Source organism: Mobula birostris, chromosome 9 (assembly GCF_030028105.1).
Source record: "Mobula birostris isolate sMobBir1 chromosome 9, sMobBir1.hap1, whole genome shotgun sequence".
Classification (NCBI taxonomy): Eukaryota; Metazoa; Chordata; class Chondrichthyes; order Myliobatiformes; family Myliobatidae; genus Mobula; species Mobula birostris.
The window spans coordinates 139,572,494-139,600,272 of NC_092378.1; the positions used below are offsets into that span (position 1 = coordinate 139,572,494).

Sequence of the window (27,779 nt, forward strand, 5' to 3'; positions counted from 1 at the left end):
CCGGGGTCCTCTTTGCCTTTGGCCGCCGCCGCCGCCCTCCTCCGATTGGGCGGCGCTGGACGTCAATCATCGGCGGGAGCGTGCGGCCCCGGGGCGGCGCCTGGACGTCAATCAGCGGCGGGAGCGTGCGGCCCCGGGGCGGTGCTTGCACGTCAATCATCGGCGGGAGCGAGCGGCCCCGGGGCGGCGCCTGGACGCGCAGTTTTGCAGGAAATTGACAGGAGCGGCGAGCGGAGAGCGTCAGGGGGAGTTTTTGCCGCACGGTGGCCCGGGAAGCACCGCAAAGATTGGGCAGCAGTATGGAAATGGTGCTGGGGAGTTTTCGCCCGCCTGTAGCAAACGTTGCAATAACCCAGGACTGAGTGGCACGTTGACTGGCGATTCTTTGGAGAATGCAAAAAATGGTGAGCAATATTTATGAAAGAGCCCTGAGCTCTATGTGTCTTTGCACGCTTTCATTTTTAATATATACTGCAGGGGCGCTGCTTTCCGCAGTGGAAACCTTTGTAGCAATGCAGGATCTGGCGATCGGAGAAACAAAGCGACGCAGTGTTTAAACCGCGATATTAAATGGCATTGCTAGTATCAGGGTCGTAAAACTGTGCAGCGGCTAATTGGGTATGTACACCGCGCCGCTGAATAATGTGAGGTTTTTTGGGGAAATGGGTTGAAATTTCTTATATTTCTTTTTGCATGTTCCGCACGCAGCGAGCTGTGATGCGATTTCAGCAGGAATTTAAAAATTAATGGTGTTCATCCCATTGCAGAGTTGCATGGGAACCGAGTCTTTGCGATTGTAGACTGCCTTGAAATCGATTTCCTAGTTGTTTACGGAAATATGGCCAATTCGCTCTCTTTTTAAATTCGCAACTGGAAAACCACCCTGGGTGTCTTTTTGTGTCTGGTAGATACTTCGTAGGCAGTGCATGCACTGTCATGTTTAGGTGATTGACTATTACAAAATAAGAGGCGAATGTCTTTTGTTTATAAGTGATTTTCTTTTAGTAATAACTTCTGAAGCAGTTAGAATATTGAACAGCATAACGTCGCGTATCTTCTTTGTTTACATCAGTCCCCTTGGCAAAATGTAAAATTCCTTTATAACGAATTTTGCTCACAAGCGCTTTGGCTTTTTTTTGGTGTAAAACCTGATCTATACTGGTAGTTCAACCGTAAGCAAATGTTGAAGGGAAACACGTGAAAAATGTAAGGTCACTGTATCAGTTTAGGGAATCAGATGTTTTATTTTAATGAAAGTACATTTTCGACAAATTTCACGGCCCTGCGGCAATACAAGTGCTAAAATGCCACAAAACTGCTGCTTGCCTGTCAGTTCTAATTTCAAGCCCTTTTGAGCGGAAATTCAAGAGGTTGCCCGTACAACTTCGGACTGTAGGTGAAGCAAATGCTTGGCTTCTTGCCAGCTTGTAATCTGTGGTTTTGTCCCACAGCCACGTTCTGAAGGAACATCTACAAAAGTTCGCGCTGCTCTTTTGGGCTTATCCTGGTTCCGGGAGGAGCAATTAGCCCTGTATGGCCTCTCCTTATTTACAGACATCCTCTCTTGTACTCCTCAACTCTTTTTTGGCCGTTGCCCTACATAAAGGAGTATTTTCAGTTGCCAGTAACCCCCAAGACACCTTTTGAGATGTGGGAGGAAATCAGAAAAAAAAATCCCTAGGGGAACCCTCATAGTGGAGGAGAGAACCTGCAAATTCCACACTATCACTCCTGATAGCCAGATGGAACACAGGGCAGCAGCTCTAACTCCTGGAACATCCCGACAGCATAAGGCATAGGAGCAGAATTTTGCCATTTCACCCATCCAGTCTGCCCTGCTGTTTAGTTATGGCTGATTTATTTCCTCTCTACACTATTCCCCTACCTTGTCTCCATAACTTTTGATGCCCTTTCCAATCAAGAAGCTATCAACCTCTGCCTTAAATATACCCAAAGATTTGGCGTCCACAACCATCTGTGGCAGTTAATTCCACTAATTTACCACCCCCTGACTATCGAAATTGCTCCTCATCTCGTTCTAAAGGGAAGTCCTACTATTTTGAGGCTGTGCACTTTGGTCCTAGAATCTCCCTCTATTGGAAACATCTTTTCCACGTCCACTCTATCTAGGCTGTTCAATATTAAGTAGGTTTCACCGAGATTCCCCTCATTCTTCTAAACTGCAGCGAGTACAGGCCCAGAACCTTCAAATTCTCCCCACAGGTTAACCTTTCCTTCCCAGGATCAGTTTGTAAACCTCTGGAACCTCTTCAGTGCCTGTGGGGACCCTCCTTACAGGGCTTGGCGTAGCTAGAAAACAAACGTTTGGTGGTCGGGCTGGTACTCTATTTGAACCCTTGTGGCTAGTCTCTGCGGTTCCAGTAACCTAGGTTCAGTCCTGACCTTGGGTGCTGTCTGTGTGGTGTTTGCATGCTCTTCCTGTGACTGCGTCGGTTCCCTTCTGGATGGTTGAGTTTTCTTCCACATCCCAAAGATGTTGTGGTTGGTAGTTTAGTTGGTAATTGTAAATTGCCCCTGTGTTTGGATGAGCGGTTGAATCTGGGGAGAATGATGGTAATAATTATTATAATACATTGTGTCAACGGTAATATCTACAACTGTTGACACCCCAAATGCACTACACAATAGCATTAAGCAATTAGGATTACACAGCAATATCTATGTAAATCTTCAGTAAGCCACAATACTGAACACCACTAGAAAAGTCGGAAAGTTCGTTGCAATTGAGAAATGGTTGGCTTTGCCCACACCTCAGGTTTTACCAGCAGGAGCGGTGAAAAAAAGTTTTAAAATTTTCTTCATAATATTAATAACTTGTAAAGCATTTTTCATACAAATGATGTAGTTCAAAGCGCTTTATGATGGGATAAATTGCAAACATGGAAGTAAAAGATAAATGCTGTGGATGTTAGTTAAAAGCAAGGTTAAATAAATAGGTTTTGAGCTACCGTTTAAAAGTGTTAACTGAGTCTTGAAGTTTTAGTCCTGAGTACATTTATTATCGAAGTTGTATACTATATACAATCTTGAGATTTCTCTCCTTGTAGGCAGCCACACAACAGATGCCCAATAGAACCTTTTAAAAAAGAAAAAAACAGCCAATGTATGGGGAAAAAATGTGCAAATGATCAAAGTAAGCAGATAACATTCCGAACTGGTGTTGATGGAAGTGAGTAGGGTATTGAGTTCCACAATAAAATGGGTTAGTATGAGTGGTAGTTGATGAGTAATGTGGTCCTGCCATGACTGGGAACACACATCAAAGTTGCTGGTGAACGCAGCAGGCCAGGCAGCATCTCTAGGAAGAGGTACAGTCGACGTTTCGGGCCGAGACCCTTCGTCAGGACACGACTAGGAGCTAGTTTCTGCACTGTATTATGAATGCAGCTGCCCAACCTCTGGAACTCATGCCCCATGAACCCTCTAGACCAGTTTAAGGCTGCTCAGTAAATATGGATTTTGTGGCTATGTTTCTGGTCATCCTTTTTACCCCTCTCTGAGTCCCCCCCCTTCCTGAGTCAATTCCACTGGGCTCAGGCCACTGCCAGCAACTGGCCAGAGTCCTCTACCCTGGACCGGTCTTTCAAATTGCCCCCAGGTGTAGCCCATCGGTGATCCTTCCTCTCCCAGAGATGAGGTCTTCGGAGCTTCTGTTGGCGTTTTTGGAGCACCGGGTTTTTATGGATGGAGTTGTTAGCCCCTTTCACAGGTGGGCATATTGGAGTTCTCTGAACCAGGGGTGGGGGTGTCGCGGACATGGGTAAGATCTGCTCTGCTGTGGTGTGTTCCTCATCCCCTTTGGGACGTCCCAAGCTCTTTCAGGCAAGTCAGATCCGTACTGAAATGTCGTTATTCTCTTATGCAGAAAATGCAGTGACCAGTTAAGCACAGCAAGTATCTACAAATATAATAAGGAAGTAGAGTTGATGAATGGACACATACTGGCCACGACACCGGGAGTAACTCCTCTGCTCTTCATTGAAACAGCACTGTCGCATCGGTTTGAAGTCTCAACTCAACGATTGGCACTTCTGACAGTGCAGCACTCAGTCAGTACTGCACTGGAGTATCAGCCTGGATGTTTGCGCTCGGGGGTTTCCTGCTGTAAGGGTCGAACTCAGATCTGTCAGACTGAGGTGAGAGTTCTGCTAAATGAGCTGCAGTTTCTGCCTGTTAGCTATCTATCCCTGTGCTTCCCCCCCCCCCACCCCTTTTCACCATCCCCCATCCCTACCCAACACGCTGTGTGCATTTTGTGCATGGAACAGTATATGTGTGTAAATATCAGATCTGGATGTTGACATAAACTGTGGACCATATTTCTTGATCGGTTTTAAAGTGCTCTAGAGGTTTCATGGGACGGGAGTTCCAGAGAGTTAGGTTTGGGCAACTGAATTAATGTAACTTCTGTTCCGCTCAGATAAGTTGTAGCCAGCAACCCTTAAAGGACATCTAATGGAATCTGTGATATAGGTACACTAGAAAAGTCTTTAAGACTTTATTCTACTTTGAGACTAATAAAGGACTTTATTCCTTAGAGTGCAGGAGAATGAGGGGAGATTTGATAAGAGGTATAATAAATTATGAAGGGTATAGATAGGGTAAATGCAAGTAGGCTTTATCTACTGAGGTTGGGTGAGACTTACCAGTAGAGGTCATGGGTTAAGGGTGAAAGGTGAAATGTTTAAGGGGAACAGCTTCACTCAGAGGGTGGTGAGAGTGTGGAATGAGCTGCCAGTGGAAGTGCTGGATTCGGGTTTGATTTCAGCATCTAAGAGAAATTTGGGAAGGTTCTTGGATGGGAGGGGTAAGGGAGACATTGGCTCAGCTGCAGGTCGATGGGACGCGTCAGAATAACGGTTCAGTACGGACTGGATGAGCTGGAGGGCCTATTTCTGTGCTATAGTGTTCCATGACGCTTAAGATTGCAAAACAAGTATATTTAAATTGTCCTCAAATAAGAAACCCATTCTTAGTCCTGGGACTAAGGAGGAGGTGGTTACCCATTGAGAACTGCACAGCCTGCTAACAAACTTAATAATTAAGCAGCAAAAGGCTGCTTTTTCAGGTGCTTTTATCTGTTAGGATGACACACTGAACTCTAACATACTATTAGCCTGTAGGAACTGAGTGGATATTGAAGTACTAATGGTTTATTACAGATGAGTGCCGCGGGGAGGAATGGGTTGGGGGGGTGGAAGTTACATTCCTCAAATTGGCCCGTATCACTTTTTTCTGTGATCTATGAGTAGGTCGACAAGTGCAGATTGGAATAAAAACAAATCTTGTGGATTTATTTACTTTCCTCCCTCACAGGTTCTGTGAGGGCCAATTTTATTCCATACTTCCAATTATTGGGTGGTGGTTTGTGAAGAGATTAAATATAAAGATTGGATGTATTTGTCACATGTACATTGACATGACTCTGCAGCAAATCTAATCGATGAATGTGAGCTGGGGGCAGCCCACAAGTGTCGCCATCCCTCCAGCAGCGACATAACATGCCCACAACTTACTAACCCTAACCGTCGGTCTTTGGAATATGGGAGGAAACTGAATCATCCGGAGGAAACCCACACATCACGGGAGAATGTACAAACTCCTCAGGGACAGTGTCATGGAGTCATAGCACAGAAACAGGCCCTTCAGCCCACCTAGTCCATGCCATAAGTATTTAAGCTGCCTACTCCCATCGAGCTGCACTGGGACCATAGCCCTCCATTCCCCTGCCATTCATGTACCTATCCGAACTTCACGTAAATGTTGAAATCGAGCTCGCGTGCACCACTTGTGCCAGTAGCTTGTTCCACACTCTCATGACCCTCTGAGTGAAGAAGTTTCCCCTCTTAAACTTTTCACCTTTCACCCTTAACCCATCACCTCTGGTTGTAGTCTCACCCAACCTCAGTGAAAAAAGCCTGCTTGTATTTACCTTATCTGCACCCCTCAAATCTCCTCACTCCTCTCAATTTTCTACGTTCTAAGGAATGAAGTCCAGTTCTATTCAATCTTTCCTTATAACTCAGGTTCTCCAAACCCAGCAACATCCTTGTAAATTTTCTCGGTACTTGTTTGACCTTGTCTGCATCTTTTCTAAGATGTGAATGGTGGTGGGAATTGAATTTTGATCGGTGATCACTGCTGCTGTAAAGCGATTGCCCTAACTGCTATGCTACTGTGCAGCCCTTGAATTCTGTGTGAGCAAATTTCTGCCAAATAGCCATTGCACGGGAAGGAAAGGAAATTGCCTTTTAAACTCACGAGAGAGCATAGGCCATCAACTTCTTGCTGTTGATGTTTCTGTAGCAGGCAATTTCTTTTTTACGAGGTCGAGTTGCTAGCTTGATGCTCAATCCAGCACGGATGGACAGTGTGCCTGGGGAGCCGGCCTTCGCTCCGAAGTCTGGCACTGATGCCACTACGCCCCAGGCGGCCATATCGTACGGGAGTTGTCTGTATTTATCTGTGGGATAATGAATCAGAATCAGGTTTAATATCACTGGCATATGTTGTTAACTTTGCAGTAAATTACAGTAAGTGTGTGTGTATATATATATATAAAGTTGTTAAATAAATTATGCAAAAATAGAAGTAACAAAGTAGTGAGATAGTGTTCATGGGTTCAATGTCCATTTAGAAACCGGATGGCAGGGAGGAAGAAGCTGTTCCTGAATCACTGAGTGTCTGCCTTCAGGACTCTGTAACTCCTTCCTGTTGGTAGCAATGAGGGGAACTCACTGTGGAATTCGTTGCCACAGGCAGCTGTGGAGGCCAAGTCTTTATGAGGTTGATAGATTCTAGTCAGGGCGTGAAGGGGTATGGGGAGAAGGCAGGAGATTGAGGCTGAGAAGAAAAATGGATCAGCCATGATGAAATGGCAGAGCAGATTCGATGGGCCAAATGGTCTAATTCTGCTCCTATACCTTATCATCTTATGGTTATGGTAAGTCCTGGGTGGTGGGGATTCTTGGTGATGGGCACCACCTTTTTGAGGGATCAGACCTCGAAAATGTCCTGGATGTTACAGAGACTGGTGCCCAAGATGGAGCTGACTAATTTTACAACTCTCTGCCGCCTACTCCAATCCTGTGCAGCAGTCCTTCTCTCCCCAACCAGACGGTGATGCAGCCAGTTAGAAAGCTCTCCATGGTACACATGTAGGAATTTACAAGTGAAAATCTTAGTAAGTTGTGGCCGTAATGGTGAGCTTGTGTTGGCCAGATTCTTGCAAACACCCATCTGGTTTTATCAGTGCTCTTTGGGGGTTTGGAACCGTGTATCATTATCCAGTCTGGCCTCTGTGTGACTCCATGCCGAATAGTGGCTTGAAACAGTTCAAGGGCATTGCTGCTAAATATGAAAGAATTCATAATTATTTTTCCAGGACTAGGTAGCAAAACTTGCACATGTGCCTTCGTAATATACTTTAAGAAAAATGATACCTAACCACTTCTACTGTGCTAATGGTGCTGATGTTTAGGAGAGCAGTGAAGGCCCTCCATTTCTGGCAGTGTTCATGGCTTCCTTCATCGTGTCAGTAGCTTTCACTACTATCAGTCTTGCAACTCCTGGGTGGAGACTGAGGAATACCATCACACTCAGAAATAGAAGGATTCTTCATCCGTGACAGTTTTGTTTGACCAGTCAGGGTTGTTAGCCCTGAGCAGAACTTGCAAACCTGGAGGACTGGTGGGCCACTCTGGCCTCTACCCTTTGACCTGTTTGGCATGGGTGACCCTACCAGGAGCCAAAGCACAAGGCCCTGACTCCAGCCAGCATAGCTCTCTGGGTCACTGAGGCATGCAAGCCTCTGCCTAACCCCTTTGAGCTCTTATAATCCTTAGATACAGGGAGGAAGTCTGAAGGAAACAATTTTATTATTCGGACCGGATATATAATGAGACAAACGTAAGGATGCCAGAAAGGCTGATAGATTCTGATCGGGACTGGAGTTAGAGATTCTTTGAAGCAATTGCCACCAATTCTGTCTGCTTAGGGCAACAAGTCAACTTTTATCAGTGGGCTGGATACTTAGTGGCTAATAGTCATGAATCGTTACTTCAAAAATTGTTTTTAACAGTGAACCTGGCCTGATGAAGGGTCTCAGTCTGAAACTTTGACTATTTATTCTGCTGAATTCCTCCAGAATTTTGTGTATGTTGTTATGCTTCATATACACTCAGTAGTCACTCTTATTAGATATAGGAGATATCTAATAAAATAGCCACTGAGTGCAGATTCGTAGCCTTCTGCTGTAATATAGTCCATCCACTTCAAGGTTTGACGTGTTCTGCGTTGAGAAATATTCTTCTGCACACCACTGTTGTAACGTGTGGTTATTTGAGTCATTGTCACCTTCCCGCCTTTTTTTTCACACCATTCCCTGTAAACTCTAGGGCCTGTTGTGTGTGAAATATTCGCAGGTGATCAGCAGTTTCTGAGATACTCAAACCAGCCCGTCTGGCACCAGCAATCATTCCTCGGTTAAAGTCACTTGGATTACATTTCTTCCCCATTCTGATGTTTGGTCTGAATAGCAACTGAATCTCTTGACCATGCCTGCATGCTTTTATGCATTAAGTTGCTGCCACAGGGTTGTCTGATTAGATATTTGCATTAACGAACGGGAGTACCTGACAAAATGGCCAGTGAGTATATATTGATTTGTTACATGTGATGAGGTAAAGGATAGATTTCTGATGCAGATATTTGCTGCTTTCTAAAACGCCCACTGAGCGGGACTTGCTGTTCTGGCTAGCATGGACAGGGATGGGCTGAAAGGCCTGCATCTTTGTGGTGAGACCTGACTCTTCATTGTTGATAATGCTGTATCCAAGCATGATTGCAGCAGTTTTAAAATAATTTCCTTCAGCGGCAATAAAATATTTGACCATTTGAGAACAAGATATAGGATTTGGGCCTCAGGTGACTCCTCATCCCGTCTTCAAATTTGTTGCCGTCAGCCCACCCCCTTCAAATGATTAATACCAAAATATTGCTGAAAATGACCTGTCTCCACTTCCAATCTTACTTTCCATTGAGATCCCTTTATTATTACCTCCCAAATCTATGCTAGCTATTCCAAAATTCCATGTCTAACTGCTTCTAACTCAATTGTTGTCTTAAAAAGAAGTGATTAAGCACTTGAGGGAGTGTGGTTGTTAGGGCAGTGGGACCAATGAACTTCCTGGATGCTGAATGACTTACCCATTATATCCTGTAATATTGGGGAGGAAGAAGTAGAGGCTATTAGGTAGCCCTAAGCTCTGGCCAAAGCTCAGAGTTCAAAGTATGTCAGCATATACCCTGACATTCATTGTATTGCAGGCATTCACAGTAGAACAAAGAAATAAAATAGAATATTCTGCAATATTTCAAAGAAAGTAGTATCAATGAAAAATTTAACACAAAACACAGACCAACAAACAACCATTGTGCAAATGCAAACAAACAAATAAATATTGAGGACATGAGTTGTCGAGCCATGGAAAGTGAGCCTATAAGTTGTGGAATCAGTTCAGTGTTGAGGTGAATGAAGTTATCCACGCTGTTTCAGGAACCTGATGGTTGAAAGGGAATAACTGTTCTTGAACCTATGGCTCCTGTACCTCCTTTCTGATGGCAGCAGCAAGAAGAGAGCATGACCTGGATGGTGGAGTCCTTGATGGATGCTGTTTTCTTGTGGCAGCGCTCTTTGCAATTGTGTTCAGTGGTGGTAGAGCTTTTCCTGTTATGGACTGGGCTGTATCCACTACTTTTTGTAGGATTTTCCATTTTTCCATTCTTGGACATTGGTGTTTCCATACCAGGTCATGATAAACCAACCATAACTGTATGTATAAGAACAGGGTTAAACAACGGCAGCCCCACTCTTCATTATCATAGGTATGAGATTGAGGTTTACTGTGTTGAAGGTGAAGAGAGGTCAACATTGAGAAAGGGAATATTAGAATTGTTTTCCATAGAAAAACTACAGCACAGAAACAGGCCTTTTGGCCCTTCTTGGCTGTGCCGAACCATTTTCTGCCTAGTCCCACTGACCTGCACGTGGACCATATCCCTCCATACACCTCCCATCCATGTATCTGTCCAATTTATTCTTAAATGTTAAAAAAGAACCCGCATTTACCACCTCGTCTGGCAGCTCATTCCATACTCCCACCACCCTCTGTGTGAAGAAGCCCCCCCTAATGTTCCCTTTAAACTTTTCCCCCCTCACCCTTAACCCATGTCCTCTTTTTTTTTCTCCCCTTGCCTCAGTGGAAAAAGCCTGCTTGCCTTCACTCTATCTATACCCATGATAATTTTATATACCTCTATCAAATCTCCCCTCATTCTTCTACGCTCCAGGGAATAAAGTCCTAACCTATTCAACCTTTCTCTTTAACAGAGTTTCTCAAGTCCCAGCAACAACCTTGTAAACCTTCTCTGCACTCTTTCAACCTTATTAATATCCTTCCTGTAATTTGGTGACCAAAACTGAACACAATACTCCAGATTCGGCCTCACCAATGCCTTATACAACCTCATCATAACATTCCAGCTCTTATACTCAATACTTTGATTAATAAAGGCCAATGTACCAAAAGCTCTCTTTACGACCCTATCTACCTGTGATGCCACTTTGAGGGAATTTTGGATCTGTATTCCCTGATCCTTCTGTTCTACTGCACTCCTCAGTGCCTTACCATTTACCCTATATGTTCTACCTTGGTTTGTCCTTCCAAAGTGCAATACCTCACAGTTGCCTGTATTAAACTCCATCTGCCTTTTTTCAGCCCATTTTTCTAGCTGGTCCAAGTCCCTCTGCAGGCTCTGAAAACCTTCCTCACTGTCCACTACACCTCCAATCTTTGTATCATCAGCAAATTTGCTGATCCAATTTACCACATTATCATCCAGATCATTGATATAGATGACAAATAACAATGGACCCAGCACTGATCCCTGTGGCACACCACTAGTCACAGGCCTCCACTCAGAGAAGCAATTCTCTACTACCACTCTTTGGCTTCTTCCATTGAGCCAATGTCTAATCCAATTTAACACCTCTCCATGTATACCTAGCGACTGAATTTTCCTAACTAACCTCCCATGCGGGACCTTGTCAAAGGCCTTACTGAAGTCCATGTAGACAATATCCACTGCCTTCCCTTCATTCACTTTCCTGGTAACCTCCTGGAAAAACTCCAATAGATTGGTCAAACATGACCAGTTGTTTTCCATTGCTTTGGTTGGAGCTCCATTGCTTGTGTGGATGGTATGGTTCCAGGGGACAACATCATATTGAAGAACTTGAAGCTGGAGATGAGGATGTTGATTTAATCATAGAGACCCTACCCATCAAGTTCATACTAACCATCAACTACCCTTTAAAAACTACATAATTAGTGTAGAGGATAGTGATAGATGGAGAATATTTTGCCTGGAGGTCAGTGACCGGTGGTGTTCCACAGGGATCTGTACTAGGACCCCTACTCTTTGTGATTTTTCTAAATGACATGGATGAGGAAGTAGAGTGTTGGGTTGATTAACAAGTTTGCAGGTATGCAAGTCAATTCTGAATCCACATAGCCATGTTTCCTTGGATCCATACGATCATAAAAGGTTAGCACATCTTTGTGGGCTGAAGGGCCTGTATTGTGCTGTAATATCCTATTAATCTCAGTTTTATTCTCTCCACATCCTCCTCAACTTGCCCCTCCCAAGCTCCTACCATCCACCTGCATGCGAAAGGCAGTCTAATGGACAATTAACCAACCCACATGGTGGTGGATCTGTGGAATTCATTGCTACAGGCAGCTGTGGAAGCCAAGTCATTGGGTATATTTAGAGTGGAGGTTGATGGGTTAGAACATAGAACATAGAAATCTACGGCACAGGCCCCTTGGCCCACAATGTTGTGCCGACCATGTAACTTACTCTAGAAACTGCCTAGAATTTCCCTACTGCATAGCCCTCTATTTTCTGAGCTCCATGTACCTGTCTAAGAGTCTCTTAAAAACCCTATTGTATCTGCTTCCACCACTATCGCCGGCAGTGCATTCCACACACCCACCACTCTCTGTGTGAAAAACGTAGCCGACATCCCTTCTGTACCTACTTTCAAGTGTCTTAAAATTAAGCTCACTCGTGTTAGCCATTTCAGCCCTGGGAAAAGCCTCTGGCTATCCACACGATCAGTAATGGTGTGAAATGGTGAGAAGACAGGAGAATGGCATTGAGAGGGATTATAAATCAGCCACGATGGAAAGGCAGAACAGACTCAACAGGCCTATGTCTCCTATGTCTTATGGACTTTGGGATGTGTGAGGAATCTAGAGCACCGTGAGGAACCCCTGGAGTCAGGAGGAGAACATGTAGACTCCCAACAGGCATCACTGAAGGTCAGAATTGAATCTGGGTCTCTGGACCATTGAAGCAGCAGTTCTACAAGCTGCACCACTGTGCAGCCCAACTAAAAGGGGATTTTAGATGTGTTTATGGGTGGTTGCACCCAGTTGGAGAACTATTTACAATATTAGTTGCGGTGGAGTCAGAGACAGGAATTGAATGTTCTGTGGTTCAATGGGAAACAACAGGAGGGGAGCTCAAAGTGAATGTGAGGTAGTTTCCCATTCAAGTGATATAATAGTGAACCTGCTTCAGTCACTTAGATGGTGGATTGAGAATAGTTCAGTGAAGATAGTAATGAAAGATATAAAATACATGTATAGTTATCCTTCACTGACATTGGTCGTCAAGGACTAGGTATGTTGTTCTGTTTTTGCTTTTGGTGTATTGTGGAAACCAGTTTCAGATGTTACATTAAAAAGGTTGTTCCATTCTTTTGGTTTTGCTGTTTTGTGTGTCATGCAGGTTTACACTATGAATGTTCTTGAGACATTTCTAAAAGTAGTCAATAATTACCTTGTGAATGTACTAATTTAACAGCTTGTTCTCCGGATGTTTGTTAAAATGGAGGTGCTTATTGCTTTTGTTTTCAAACTAATTTAAATTACAAATAAATCAAAAGCAATGTTTTTGATCCATGAATTTAGACAGAGTTGGAAACAGTTCTGCTTGATTATCCAGTGGGGTGAAGGACAACTTTTAAATGCACCTTTTTAAGGAGTGTTCTATTTAATTAACACAACCCCATGTTTACTTTCCTAAATTTGATTTCCTCTTCTCAGATGCAAAAAGTTCCATATACACTCAGTGGCCACTTTATAAGGTACAGACGTGGCCCTGGTGTGGTCTCCTGCTGCTGTTGCCTATCCACTTCAAGGTTCCATCTGCACACCACTTATAACGTGTGGTTATTTGAGTTACTGCCGCCTTCCTGTCAGCTGGAACCAGTCTGGCATTCTCCTCTGACCTCTCTCATTAACAAGGCATTTTTGCTCACAGAACTGCTGCTCACTGGATGTTTCTTTTTTGTTTTTGGCACCATTCTCCACAAACTCTACAGACTGTCGTGCATGAAAATCCCAGGAGATCAGCAGTTTCTGAGATAATCAAACCACCCCTTCTGAAACCCAAGAATCATTCCACAGTTAAGGTCACTTAGATCACATTTCTTCCCCATTCTGATGTTTGGTTTGAACAACTGAACCTCTCGACCATGACCACGTTCTTTTATGCATTGAATTGCTGCACATGATTGGCTGATTAGATATTTGTGTATAGGTATGCCTAATAAAGTGGTCACTGAGTATCTAGATCTTAGCTTGCCCGTAAGAGAAATGTCATATTAATGACACCATTTGATTTAAGTTGGTTCACATTTTTATTTTTAAAAATTGCCTTTGATGTTTGCCTGTTGAGCACAAGGTCTAATGCTTTGAATACCAAAGTAAGCCTGTTTTATAGCGAAGGGTTGTTGTGGCATATTTCTTTTCTGAGAGAGGGTATGTATTTATGGAGCAGGGTTCTGTTCTTGTCACTTCCTGCCAACACATGGCTCTAGCAAAGGTGCGACAACAGGAGCTTTAAGTCATCAAGATCCTTCTTTCATACTGTAAAAATGTATCAGATTTCCTGAATGGATACACCATCACAGATGTACAATCTAGCAACCTCTCTAAAATTTAAAAGTAACTTACAGTCTTCCCAGAAGTTCATTAGCAGGACAAACCTAAGCTGCCTTGCTTTGCTCTATTAATCAAACAAGAGTTCCCTGAAGATGCCAGCAGCAGATCTTGCAAATTATGAAAAGCAACTATTACTCATTTAGCATTTTTTGAAGCGCTTTGGAAGACACTTCGTAGGAACGTTATGAAAATCAGTAGGAATTGAGTTGGTGTAGGTAACAATGATGTTTGAATGAGACTTGAATACATACCCCCATCCCCACATAGTACAGAATGGCACAGTAGCGTAGTGATTAGTATAATGCTTTACAGTACCAGCAACCTGGGTTCAATTCCTGCTGTGGTCTGTAAGGGGTTTGTACAGCATGTGTGTGCTTCCTCCCAGTCCAATGATGTTAGATTGTCATTGTAAATGCTCCTGTGATTAGGCAAGGTTGAAATCGGTTGTCGGGCAGTGAGGCTGAATAAATCAATGCACTGAGAAGATTGATGCATGGTTGGTTGAATAGCCAGATCTAAAGGTAACAAAAGGAGTGAGATGCTACAGGGATAGAAATTGGTGACAGTACTAGCATAGATCTATTCTGAAGCTTGGCTAGAACTACACGTGGTTGGAACAGATTAGGAGTCATCATGGTAGTTTTGGTCATCTATAGTGAGGAAATTCTTGTTCATAAATGCCGAATAATATAAGAACTCAGTCCCCACATCACTGACCTATGCATTTTATTGTGATGGGTTTGAAGAAAGAGATCTAGCAGACTTCTGAGAATTTATTTACACAATGTATGGCTGTCCTGACGGAACCTCCAAAGTACTAAAAGTTTGTCCAAGTAATTTCAAAAACTGCACTGAGCCATCCAAATATCAAAAACATCATCTTCATATGACTTAAGCAATCCATGCAGGTTATATTCTAGGAAATTTTATTTCATCATACAGTTTGCTTATTAACAGTGCAAGTGATCAGTTACTATGCTTCACACTAGCTATAATCCAGGAATAGGATACTTTAATTGTAGAATGACCTGCTTTTCACAATTAAAGTGAAGAAAAGCTTTGCAGGTTAGAACTGACTGAAACTTCTCCATCCTGTCTTGGTTTGCATTCCTCTGCCAAGGCTTTCCAACAGTTCATCCCAGCTGCCACCTGGGAATTGGCTGAAGAGACCTAAAGCTTAATTTTCTTTCAAAACAATTTACACATCTGGAAACACTAGTAACTGCATACAAGAAAATAGACTTTTGACTCCCAATAGGATTTTGATTTATTGGAGCATTTGTTTGTTGATCACTCCTCCACATTTGAAAGGTAAATGGAAACTTGTCTAGAATCTGATTTATTGCTATAGGTAGAATGTACCAAGGAAGAGAGTAATAGGTATACATTTCAATGTTTTTATATTAGTTCTGCACATTCTTTTCAATGGGACTAAGTGGAGTAATAATTCAACAGAGTAGATAGGCTGAAGGGTCTGTTTCTGTGCTGTAGTGCTCAATAACTCTATCTCAATTTTATATCCAGAAAACTGAGTTCTGCACCAGGTGCTAGTAAAAACATTAGGCCTGTGCTTAACTGGTTCTACCAAGGTCAAATTTAAGGGCTTCATTTTGAATTAACCAAGTGGCGTTTTAATTACCACTTTCCCTTCACCTTCAAGTGACAAAGCAACATGTAGTAAGTTACATTTAGATGAAGAATTAACGTTAGCCTTGTGGTGACTTCACTTCATGAATTGAATGGTTTGGTCTGAAGGACAATTTGAGTTCAGGTGAGGTCTGTAGTTCCTGATGCAGAAAACTTCAAAGCAGGCATTCTGAAAATCCCTATTTGTTTTTGGGATATTGCCAGTGCAGCACAGTGCAATGTAATATTTATGAAGTAATTTTCGGTGTTGCAAGGTAGTGCATTCTGATAGCAATCTCATAAACATAGTTAGGGTGAGAGGTAAACTTGAGGAATTCTGCAGACTTGATCCTCCAGCATTTGGGTGCATAGTTGCAAGGTTAACGATATCATGCCTGTTAACTCTTAGCGGTGCTAAATTGCGCAGTGGTATATCAAATCTGAGCCAATGTCTTCACTGGGGGCCACCACCATGGGGAAGTCCATTCATCCACTGCTTAGGAGCTACGTGTCCATACTGACTTGAGGGGGAGAGTGAAAGAGGCGGGGAAAAGAGGAGAGAAATTTTTCTTAGTCTGATCCACATACATCTTAAACACTACCACGCTTCAGCAAACCCTCTCCACTTTTGAAGACGTATTTCTTCATTTCCCTTCTAAATTTAATAGCAGTTACTTTAACCATATCCTTTGGTTTTTGAACTCAAGATATGGTCTTTCTAGTTTTACAAGTACAGAAATTGCATCTCTCCACATCCTATTTCAGTGAAAATATGAGTTAATCCAATTTTTCCTCAGTTTAATTTTCTTGTTCTGGTAGCATCCTCAAATCTCTTTTTACATTCTAAAATGTGCAAATGCATCTTTCCTGTAATATGGTGACCAGAATTGTAGTTAAGCTGTGGTGTTATATACAGTTCCAATAAAACTATCCTTGTTTTCACTGTGCCTCAAGTAAAGAACGTTGTTATTTATTGAGGGGTTATAATGAATATTGTACTGTGTATTTTCATAATTTTTATCCAATACAGTAGTGTTTCATAAGATTCCTTTTGTATGGGGGGGGGAGGGAATGAGGACTATAGACATTTAGCAGCAAATATCCTAGTTCTCAGTTGCTCTGTTACTTTGGAGTGGATGTATCAAAAAGATATTGGCTATAAAAAAGATACATAGAACACTATAGTACAGCACAATACAGGTCCTTCAGCCTACAACACCGTGCCAACCCTTTCACCTACTCCAAGATTAATCTAATCTCCCTCCCATGTAGCCCCCATATTTCTTTCATCCATATGCCTATTTGAGTCCCTAATGTATCTGTCTCTACCATCACCCATGGCAGCACATTCGATGAACCTACCACTCTTTTAAAAAAAAACACAAAACAACCATTTCTGATGCTCCTCTTCCCCCCCCCCCCCCCCACCATACTTTCCTCCAGTTATTCCCCCTTGTTTTAGCCATTTCTACCCTGGGTAAAAGTCTCTGCCTGTCCATTTGATCTATGCCTCTTATTTTGTACACCTCTATCAGGTCAACTTCTACTCTCTAAAGAGAAAAGCCCTAGCTCACTCAACCCATCTTCACAAGACACGTCCTCTAGTCCTGTTAAATCTCCTCTGCACTCTCTTTGAAGCTTCCATATCCTTCCTATAATGAGGTGACCAGAACTGAATGTTTTGAGAATTATTTTGCTAGAGATTCTTTTAAGAACTCAAATTTGTCTATGGCTAAAAGGAACTCATCACCCCTATCATAGCACCCTTATAATAATCCCATGATAGTGCTTGATCATGTTGACTGGGGACACTTTATTAAATATGCTAGCATTTATCAGTGCCTAGTCTCCTTTTGCAGCTCTTTCCAATCTTAACATTTCAATCTCAAAGATTAGCATGTGCCCTATGCTTTGGCAGATTGGCTTTCCACCTTTGTATACCCTGTGGCCACTTTATTTGGTGCCTCCTATACCTAACAAGGTGGCAGCTGAATGTATGTGCATAGTCTTCTGCTATAGCCCATTTACTTCAAGGTTGGACATATTGTGCGTTCAGATGTGCTGTTTTGTACACCACTGTTGTAACGCCTGGTTGTTTGAGTTACTTTCACCTTCCTGTCAAGCTTGAACCGTTCTCGCCACTCTGCTCTGACCTCTGTCACTACCAGTGTTGCCCACAGAACTGCCACTCAAGGCGTGTTTTTTTTTGTTTTTTGCACCATTCACTTAAAAACTCAGGAGACTGTTGTGTGTGAAAATTCCACATCAGCCTTTTCTGAGATACTCAAAACCACCCCATCCAGCGCCAGCAATCATTTCACGGTTAAAGTCAGTTAGATCACATTTCTTCCCTCTTCTGATGACCTCTTGACCACGTCTCCATGCTTTTATGCATTGAGCTCCTGCCACGTTTGGCTGATTAGATACTGCAGTAACAAGACGTACAGGTGTACCTAATAAAGTGGCCACTGAGTGTAGATGAGCTTCAGCCGTTCAATTATATTTGGAATAAATGTTAGTGCCCGTGGCCATACTTATAGTCTACATCTATGGACTGGAAACTGTTTTTGAAATCAAGATCTTTATGTCCTCATTATCCACGGGAATGGTACCGGAGGATTGGAGGGAGGCGAATGTTGTCCCCTTGTTCAAAAAAGGTAGTAGGGATAGTCTGGGTAATTATAGACCAGTGAGCCTTTCGTCTGTGGTGGGAAAGCTGTTGGAAAAGATTCTTAGAGATAGGATCTATGGGCATTTAGAGAATCATGGTCTGATCAGGGACAGTCAGCATGGCTTTGTGAAGGGCAGATTGTGTAACAAGCCTGAAGGAGTTCTTTGAGGAGGAGACCAGGCATATAGATGAGGGTAGTGCAGTGGATGTGATCTATATGGATTTTAGTAAGGCATTTGACAAGGTTCCACACAGTAGGCTTATTCAGAAAGTCAGAAGGCATGGGATCCGGGGAAGTTTGGCCAGGTGGATTCAGAATTGGCTTGCCTGCAGAAGGCAGAGGGTCATGGTGGAGGGAGTACATTCAGATTGGAGGATTGTGACTAGTGGTGTCCCACAAGGATCTGTTCTGGGACCTCTACTTTTCGTGATTTTTATTAACATCCTGGATGTGGGGGTAGAAGGGTGAGTTGGCAAGTTTTGCAGATGACACAAAGGTTGGTGGTGTTTTGGATAGTGTAGAGGATTGTTGAAGATTGCAGAGAGACATTGATAGGATGCAGAAGTGGGCTGAGAAGTGGCAGATGGAGTTCAACTCGGAGAAGTGTGAGGTGGTACACTTGGAAGGACAAACTCCAAGGCAGAGTACAAAGTAAATGGCAGGATACTTGGTAGTGTGGAGGAGCAGAGGGATCTGGGGGTACATGTCCACAGATTCCTGAAAGTTGCCTCACAGGAGGATAGGGTAGTTAAGAAAGCTTATGGGGTGTTAGCTTTCATAAGTTGAGGGATAAAGTTTAAGAGTCGTGATGTAATGATGCAGCTCTATAAGACTCTGGTTAGGCCACACTTGGAGTACTGTGTCCAGTTCTGGTCGCCTCACTATAGGAAGGATGTGGAAGCATTGAAAAAGGTACAGAGGAGATTTACCAGGATGCTGCCTGGTTTAGAGAGTATGCATTATGATCAGAGATTAAGGGAGCTAGGGCTTTACTCTTTGGAGAGAAGGATGAGAGGAGACATGATAGAGGTGTACAAGATAATAAGAGGAATAGATTGAGTGGATAGCCAGCACCTCTTCCCCAGGGCACCACTGCTCAATACAAGAGGACATGGCTTTAAGGTAAGGGGTGGAAGTTCAAGGGGGATATTAGAGGAAGGTTTTTTACTCAGAGTGGTTGGTGCGTGGAATGCACTGCCTGAGTCAGTGGTGGAGGCAGATACACTAGTGAAGTTTAAGAGACTACTAGACAGGTATATGGAGGAATTTAAGGTGGGGGTTTATATGGGAGGCAGGGTTTGAGGGTCGGCACAACATTGTGGGCTGAAGGGCCTGTACTGTGCTGTACTATTCTATAATAGGTAATGAATTGAGATTTTGAGATCCCTTAGCAAAATTAAAGCATGGAGAAACATTGCTTTGTTGTACAACTGTGGATAAAACTTCTTTCACCTCAACACTAAACTGAATCCACAACCTACGGACTGACTTTCAAGGACTCTACAACTCATATTCTCAGTATTATTTAATTACGGTATTTTGTATTTGCACAAGTTGTCTGCTTTTGCACATTGGTTGCCTGCAAATCTTTGTATGTAGTTCTTTTGATTCTATTGTATTTCTTAGTTCTATTGTGAATGCACAAAAGGAAGATGAATCGCAAGGTAATATATACATTTGATAATAAATTTACTTTCAACTTTGATGCAGATCTGATGAATTTTTAGTGGCTTTGTTATTAAATGTGCAGCAGTAAATTCTCACTGGAAACTTTGTACAAATCTGAGCATCTCTTCCTTGTTCGTTTATGAGGAGTGGGGATTTCAGTTTTCCCCACTTTCTTGCTTGACCCCCAGCTTGTTCTATTAGTAATACTTTGCATGCGTAATAGCCTAGATAGTACTCCGGCTGACAGCAAGTTGCTGATTTCTGCACTTTTATTTCACACCACAGAACTATCCTGCTGCGGGGTTGAGGGTGGATACACTTCAGCTGCTTTCTCTAAATAAAACAGAACCTCCCAACAAAAAAAAAGTTGTTCAATGTTCTGATCGTGCTGCAATAAATGGGTGGAGCAGTGAGGCTTCCAGCTCAGTTGGACATTCAAAGCAGAGGGAGGTTAGTGTAGTCACATTGGGACAGACTGGGGTGCATGGGTGTGTGTGATTTAACCTAATGTGCTATTCTATACCTAGCGATTTGCTATGCCTTTATCTTAAGTAACCAACATTGTCGTGCTATGTTGGAAGTTTGCATGCAACATAGCTTAGCTTAGTATGAAGGAATCTGTTCTTTTAAAACTCTGCCAACTTGTATGTTATCCTTCCTTTCCCCCCTCCCTGCTAATGATTCTTAGAACTATTTCCTATACTTAAAATACAGGGGAAATTGGCCTTAACCTTTCAGGGGAAAACATTAGCATGGTAAATTTAAGTACTATAACACTAGCACATACTTTTTCTTTAAAAATTCTACTTATTTGGAAGGAACTTGAAAATTAATCACCTAATTTTTTGTAGGTTTTTCCTCATTAAAATCTTTTAATAGAACAGGAGCTCCCACAAACCTATTCAGTCCTAATTTAAAAACAAATATGCAGATCAGATTATTTGCAGAAACTGGCATGTACAATCTGAACTCCTGTGCTTGCAGTAAGTTCTCAGCAGGCGAGTCAGCACCAGTGGAAAGAGGTGCAAGTTTCCGGCTGCTTTCAATTGATCTGTATTTTGATAAAGTCACTGACCTGAGCATTTTTTTCCATCTTCTCTCCCCTGCTATTACCTGACCACTTATTCCATTACTTATATTGCCAGCATCTGGAGTACTTGTGTTGATATGCCAACTGGTAATCCTTATTTAAAAAAAGAGGAAAGCATACTAATATGTTTGTTTTTCCCCCCTCCATTGCAGATTCTTTTACAAGCATCTCATCTACAGAACCTTCTCCAGCCACTGAGCTGAAACCTCCTTTTCAAAATTTGAAGTTGAAGACTCACAGACACTTACCATGTCCATGGACCACAGCCCCACTACCGGAGTGGTCACAGTAATTGTCATTCTTATCGCCATAGCAGCTCTCGGTGCTTTGATCCTGGGCTGCTGGTGCTACCTGCGCTTGCAGCGAATAGGCCAGTCAGAAGACGAGGAAAGCATCGTGGGGGAAGGAGAAACCAAAGAGCCCTTTCTGCTGGTGCAGTACTCTGCGAAAGGGCCCCGGGTCGAGCGGAAAGCCAAGCTGACAGCGAATGGTTCGGAAGGCCACGGCTAGTCTGCAGTTGCAGTTCATGTGACAGCGTCTGCTGTTTTGGACTAAACATTTGTAGTCAGTTCATTCTTCATACTGTGAAAGTTTAAATCTCTTCAAGCTGCTTATTAAAAGGGCATTACAGCTGGACCTGGTGTAATCAGAAATCTGATCTGCAACTGCATGTTAAAGGAAATCAAGACTAGCCATTTAAAACTTAAGTGTTTCCTCCTTGAATTCTAAGCCCGCAAGCTTGTGTTAATGCAGTAGCTACTGTAATTTTCATTCTTACTGAACCTGTGGATTTTAGTGGGGGGGGGGTAAGTGTGTGGGGATGAGGTTGAAATTCTAGTCCATTTTCCACACAATAGCATTTGTATTCTGAAAAGCAAAAATGATCTGCTGTAAGTGTTACCAGCCCTGGTTTTGATAATCTTGCAGTGTTTTCCTGTGCTTGAGGCCAAGTTGGAATTGGGGGAGGGGAAGAGAAGCAGCTACAGAATTAGAAATCTGGTTTTTAACTTAACTCCTGTTGAAGGGTATCGGCACAGAACTGTCGACTCCATAGATGCTGCTTGTCTCGCTGAGGTCCACCAGCATTTTGTGTGTGTGTGTGTGTGTGTTGCTCAAGATTTCCAGCATCTGCAGAATCTCACGTGTTTGTTTTAAAATAACCTGATGTTACAGTCATTATTTGTGGCAGAACTAGTTCAGATTTGTCTCTCACCCCTTAAATTGGATTCTGCAAGATCTTTAGTTTAGGAAATGGAAGCAGGGAATGGGGGTGGGGGGGGAAGAGAGGAATCATTTCTACAGAGTTGCACAATGAAGACTGCAGAATTGTTCTCTAACTTGTGCATGAGGTTGTGCTGAAATGACATGACTGCTAGGATGCTACCAAAGCACTTTCTAAAAAAAAAACTGATTCTAATCAGGGCCTATGATGGAGAAGGCTGTAGTTGGAAACTACAAATGATCCGGAAGGTCTGTACAACAATGGTGGCTGAGCAGTTTGTTAAAATTGAACGCATGTATAAATGGGGTTTGTAGTACTGAAATGGTTTAATTTAAAAACTTGATTGTGGTACTCTACCATAATATTCTTTCCTGTAATTCAGTTTTTACAAATGAACTTACTCTATGTACATTGTAATCAAATTTCATTAGTGCAATATTCAATGTAAACAAATAAAGAATTTCCCCTTTTACCAGTACTTAACTGCAAAAAAAATTAAGCTCAGAACCTGATATTGTTTTACAAGAACTGGTTATCAGAATGAAGAAATTTACTCATTTGATAAAAATTAGCAGGTGTTTTTCTTTCTCCTCCCACACCAAGCCCAGTTCCCTTCAAATCATGGCCCAAGTACATTTTAAAAACATTAGCAGTATGGCTCAAATTTTTTTAAAGTCAGTCTTCATCCTGAATGTTTGTGGAGCTAGTTTGGAGATTCAGCTCCTGTACTTTCTGAATGAGTGGAAGATAACTCAGATTCTTCAATGGGAAATGGTGTTGAGGAAGGGTAGGTATTTATCTCCAGCTCCTCTTCAATTGAAGCCATGTAAGTTTTTAGTAAAATATTTTCATTGAGCAACTTTTTTGATACTGCTGCAAGCTCATTTAATTTTGCTGCTGTTTCAGCTAGCTCGGTGTTCCTCTGATGGTACAGATCTTTTAGTTTCTCGTTGTGATGTTTGAGCTTTTCATTTTTCTCCTGTAGAGCTTTGTTGTGGATCTTCAGTTGGTGTTCCTCGTGCCTAGACATAGACAGCTGTGAAGCCAGTTGTTTTTCAGCCTGGTGCAACACCTGCATCTCTGCATGGAGCCTCTTTATCTCCTCCTCCAGCTGGCTAATGCGGTCTTTCTGCAGCTCAGCTGCTTTCTGGATACACTCTGGGTTACAGGAGTGGAATGGGTCCTGCTGAACTAACTGGGCAGAGTGCAGTAGAATAAACCTCACCAGGTTGGGGACAGTTAATGGTAGATCCTCTGGGTACTTCACACTTAAGTCTTTCCTGTTTAAAGAAAAAAGGAAAGAAGTTAAAATATGCATATTTCTCCATTTTCTCCTCACATTCTTCTTTGTGGATTTTTCACCATTCCTAGATACAGGAGCTTTCTAAAACCATAGAACGTAGGATCCATGATGAAATGTCAATCTTTAATCTTGTTCCAATTTCAATCCATCTTCAATTCTCACACAGCCCTCCATGTGCCTATCTAAGGGTCTCTTAAAATGTCCCTAATGTATCCTCCTCTACTGTAAACTCAGCAGTGTTTTCCACACACTTACCTCAAAAACTACAAAAATTAAAATTATGCCATCTTTAATAAGAAAACAATTAAGGTTCAATTAAACTTCCAAAAGTGAACGGATTAAATAAATGTCATAGTTATGGTACTACTTGTGATTTTGGGGTGGGGGGGGCATTTTAAAAAGGCATAATCCCACTATTTTGTTTTCCTCAATGGAGCTTTGCAATTTGAATGGCAACTAATCTACAGGAAGCAGTGATCTTCTGCAGCACTAACTCACGCATGAACTTTGACAGTTTATGCAAAAGTCATCCTCCAGTAGACAAAGCTTAGTTGACTTGCTTTGCATTCAGTAATCTGTCTTGAAGATTAACACACTTAATTGGCATGCGTGTCTGAAAATACTGTCCAATACAACCTACCATTATTCAGTCTGAGACTTCTGCTGCTTTCCTGTAGCAGTTACTATGAAGAAACTCCCACAGCTATTTCTCCATTAAAGTTTTAAGAGACTGAATGCTTGACTTGAATTAGTCAAACACGAAATTAAAAGTACTTTTTTTGTAGTTTAGAAGAAAGCAGTGCTTTTCAAGATGATAGCAAAAGGAAAGCAAAAAGGTTCATAGTTTCTATTTCAAGTCAGTCATAATGCATTGCTGAAAGAGGCATTAAGTGGCAATAAAAAAAGCTCACATTGCTGGTTTCAATTCCCTCCACATATAAATACATTTAAACATTGGTTTAATCTGATGAACACATGATCAATGTAGAACTGAAATTTCAAAAGTTGAATTAATTGTCACTTGAAATTGTAAGTTAGTTTAAAATGGGAAAGCGTTCCTTTCATAGCTACCACAGATTTTCACATCAAAAAAATACATTGGTCTCATCAACACCAGATTGAGGACAAGGGCGAAGGGTGTTGAAGCAGTATATGTTGTTTCCTTGCAGTTACCTTCAGTTCGCCACTTTTGACTAGGTTACGTAATGCGATGAGATGTGCTGTGATGAGAATAAGACAATTCAGAATTCAGTATGGCATGCAGATTCCAATCATTAAAACTGGGGTTGATATTTCTGTTTGCAGGTAAGGGATATGTTTAATATGGGGGCAAAAACTGCACAACCCCAAAGCCAGTTAGTGAAACTCTGAACAACTGGGCCTTAAAACATCTGGAAAAAAAAACTATAACAAGCTCTTCCTAGTTTTGGTGTCTATCAAAGCAGACCACTTCTCAATTTCATTGACATTCAGAAATGTTTAAAAGCTGTGAAAACACCCTAGAAATGGAATGCTGCAAATATAGCTTAAAAATAAATGTGGAAAATAAGAAAACTCTACTTCACGTAGTTCATAGCTGTAGAATCTCCACTGACTAGCACAAGGAACTTGCACAAAGTACAACATGGCTCCAGATTTGGGAGCAAAATCCCACAAGTAAATGTAGGCTTCAGGATTTCCAAACTCATCAGCACTTAAAAAGGGAAGACATTGACAGGTCAGTTCAGAATTAGCAGTAAAATCCATTTACAAGGATTCAGAGTTCAGGCTTCTGAGCAACATTCTTCCTAATCTATCTCATGTTCATCAACATATGTACATGTCATTGCAAGTCATAACCAGGACATTTATCATACTTCATACTTCATCGTCCCTGTTAGTTTGATTTCAGATTTCCACAAGTTAGTGAACAAAGATACTCCAATCCAAAACTTTGAATAACTTACGTAGAATACAACTCTGAATAATGCATAACTTGGAAAACTGTAGGCAAACTACTTCGCAAATTTTACAAAAAAAGGCAGTTACTGTGACAGCTTATACCTGGTAAAAGATCTGCAAGCCCATTTATTACAGTAGCAATTTTACAGCTCTGAGGAGCTAACTGCTAAGGCTAAATGTTTTTTAATTTGCAGTGAGTTTAAGTATTTTCATTTTTCATTAGCACTGTTAAATACTTATGAATGCAAGGCACACTGAGAATCCTTAAAAATATTCACATTCAGTGATCATGGGATATCTGCATCTGATAAAAATAGAAAAAGCATGAACGGGCTGATTTTATTACATCAGCACCACTGTCCCCATATCCTGCAATTCTGTTGATATCAAGAAAATCTATCAAATTTTGCTTTCAAAAACTACAAAAACCAAGCCTCCACAACCCAGATTCATCGCTTTCCTAGTGCAGAAAATTTTCTCCAATAAAAGGCACAATTCCGAATCCCCATTGAGGAAGCAAACACCATTCATCTGGACAAGACTTGCAAGAAATACACAATTTCAATGAGATCATCACTCACTCTTTCATATCCTAAAGAATATATTCTTGTATCCTCATAGTGATTTAGTCATTGCAAGAATCAGATTTATTATCACTGTCATACAGTTGCAAGAAAAAGTTTGTGAACCCATTGCAATTACAGGTACCTGGTTTTCTGCATTAATTACTCAAAGTGTGGTCTGATCTTCATCCAAGTCACAATAATAGACAAACACAATCTGCCTAAATAACACACAAACAATTGTACTTATTCTTGTCAATACTGAGTACACCATTTATACAATCACAGTCTAGGTTAAAAAAAATGTGAACCTCTGGGGTAATGCCTTCCACAAAAGCTATTTGGAGTCAGATGTTCCAATCGATGAGATTGGAGGTGTGGGTTGTAGAAGTGTCCTGCCCTATATAAAAACACACACACATATATATATAAAGTCAGGTTACTGACAGAGCCTGTTCTGTCTCAAGAAAGATCTATTTATGTGCACCGTGCCCCAATCAAAACAACTTTCAGAGGACCTTAGAATTGTAGAGACGCATTAAGCTGGAAAAGACTACGAAAGCACTTCTAAAGTCCACAGTTAAAGAAATTGAATACAAATAGAGGAAACTCAGTACTGTTGCTACTTTCCCTGGGAGTGGGCATCCTGCAAAGGTCACACCAAGAGGACAACATGCAATGGTGAAGGAGGTGAAAAAGAACCCAAGGGTAGCAGCAAAAGACCTGCAGAAGTCTCTAGAACTTGCTAGTCTCTGTTCAAGTGTCCACTATATAAAAAAAAAGCACTAAACAAGAATGGTGCTCACGGAAGGACATCACAGAGGAAACCACTGCTCTCCAAACAAAACACCGCTACACATCTCACGTTTGCAAAAGACCACCTGGATGTGCTACAATGCTTCTGGGACAAATGTTCTGTGGACAGATGAGACAGAAGTTGAACTTTTTGGCAGAACTACACACCACTATGTTTGGAGGGAAAAGGGCACTGCCATACCAACACCAAAACCTCATCCCAGCTGTAAAGCATGGTGGAAGCAGCAAGATGGTCTGGGGCTGCTTTGCTGCCTCAGTGCCTGGACGGCTCGCAATTATTGATGAAACAACAAATTCAAGATTATTTCAAGACATTTTACAGGAGAATGCCAGGGTAGTGGTCAGCCACCCTGAAGCTTAATAGAAGTTGGATGATGCAGCCACACAATGATCTGACACACAAGAATAAATCAATAAACTGTTTAAAAATGAGAAAATTTATGTTTTGGAATGGCCAAGTCAGTCCAGACCCTAATCCAATTGAGGTGCTGTGGCATGACCTGAAGAGAGCTGTTCATGCAAGGTATCCCAGAAATATTGAAGAACTGAAAATTTTGTATGGAGGAATGATCTAAAATTTCCCCTCACCATTGTGCAATTCTGATCAGCAGCTACAGGAAATGTTTGGTGGAGGTTATTGATGCTAAAGGAAGCTCTACCAGTTAATAAATAGAGAGATTCACATACTTTTTCCAGCCTGGACCGTGAATGATTAAACAATTTGTTCAATAAAAACATGGAACGTACAATTGTTTGCATGTTATTAGTTTAGACAGATTGTG

At 41.9% G+C, this 27,779-nt stretch overlaps 2 protein-coding genes across 5 annotated transcripts in view; one reads left to right on the plus strand and one right to left on the minus strand.

Annotated features, from left to right (window-relative positions):
* Positions 1–185: 185 nt before the first annotated feature.
* Positions 186–22,852, plus strand: snn (stannin). Of its 4 annotated transcripts, none has more exons than XM_072268967.1 (3): positions 186–404; positions 3,887–4,157; positions 21,305–22,852. In XM_072268967.1, the coding sequence occupies exon 3, from the start codon at positions 21,402–21,404 to the stop codon at positions 21,660–21,662; it is 261 nt and encodes an 86-aa protein (XP_072125068.1). In that variant the 5' UTR covers positions 186–404; positions 3,887–4,157; positions 21,305–21,401; the 3' UTR covers positions 21,663–22,852. The 4 variants fall into 4 exon arrangements, 3 of the variants coding, with proteins under 3 accessions (XP_072125068.1, XP_072125069.1, XP_072125070.1); XM_072268968.1 differs by having other exon boundaries at positions 4,009–4,157; XR_011887288.1 differs by lacking the exon at positions 186–404 and adding an exon at positions 529–618 and having other exon boundaries at positions 21,305–21,398.
* The window catches only part of txndc11 (thioredoxin domain containing 11), an 85,930-nt gene continuing 80,582 nt past the window's right edge, over positions 22,432–27,779 (minus strand). Inside the window, exon 12 of the mRNA XM_072268965.1 lies at positions 22,432–23,654. Within this exon, the coding sequence (XP_072125066.1) occupies positions 23,078–23,654 (577 nt within the window). The 3' untranslated portion in view covers positions 22,432–23,077. The remainder of the gene's footprint in view (positions 23,655–27,779) is intronic.

Excerpts from the sequence above, each read along its gene's own strand:
- snn (XM_072268967.1), top strand. The coding sequence starts at position 21,402 with ATGTCCATGGACCACAGCCCCACTACCGGAGTGGTCACAGTAATTGTC.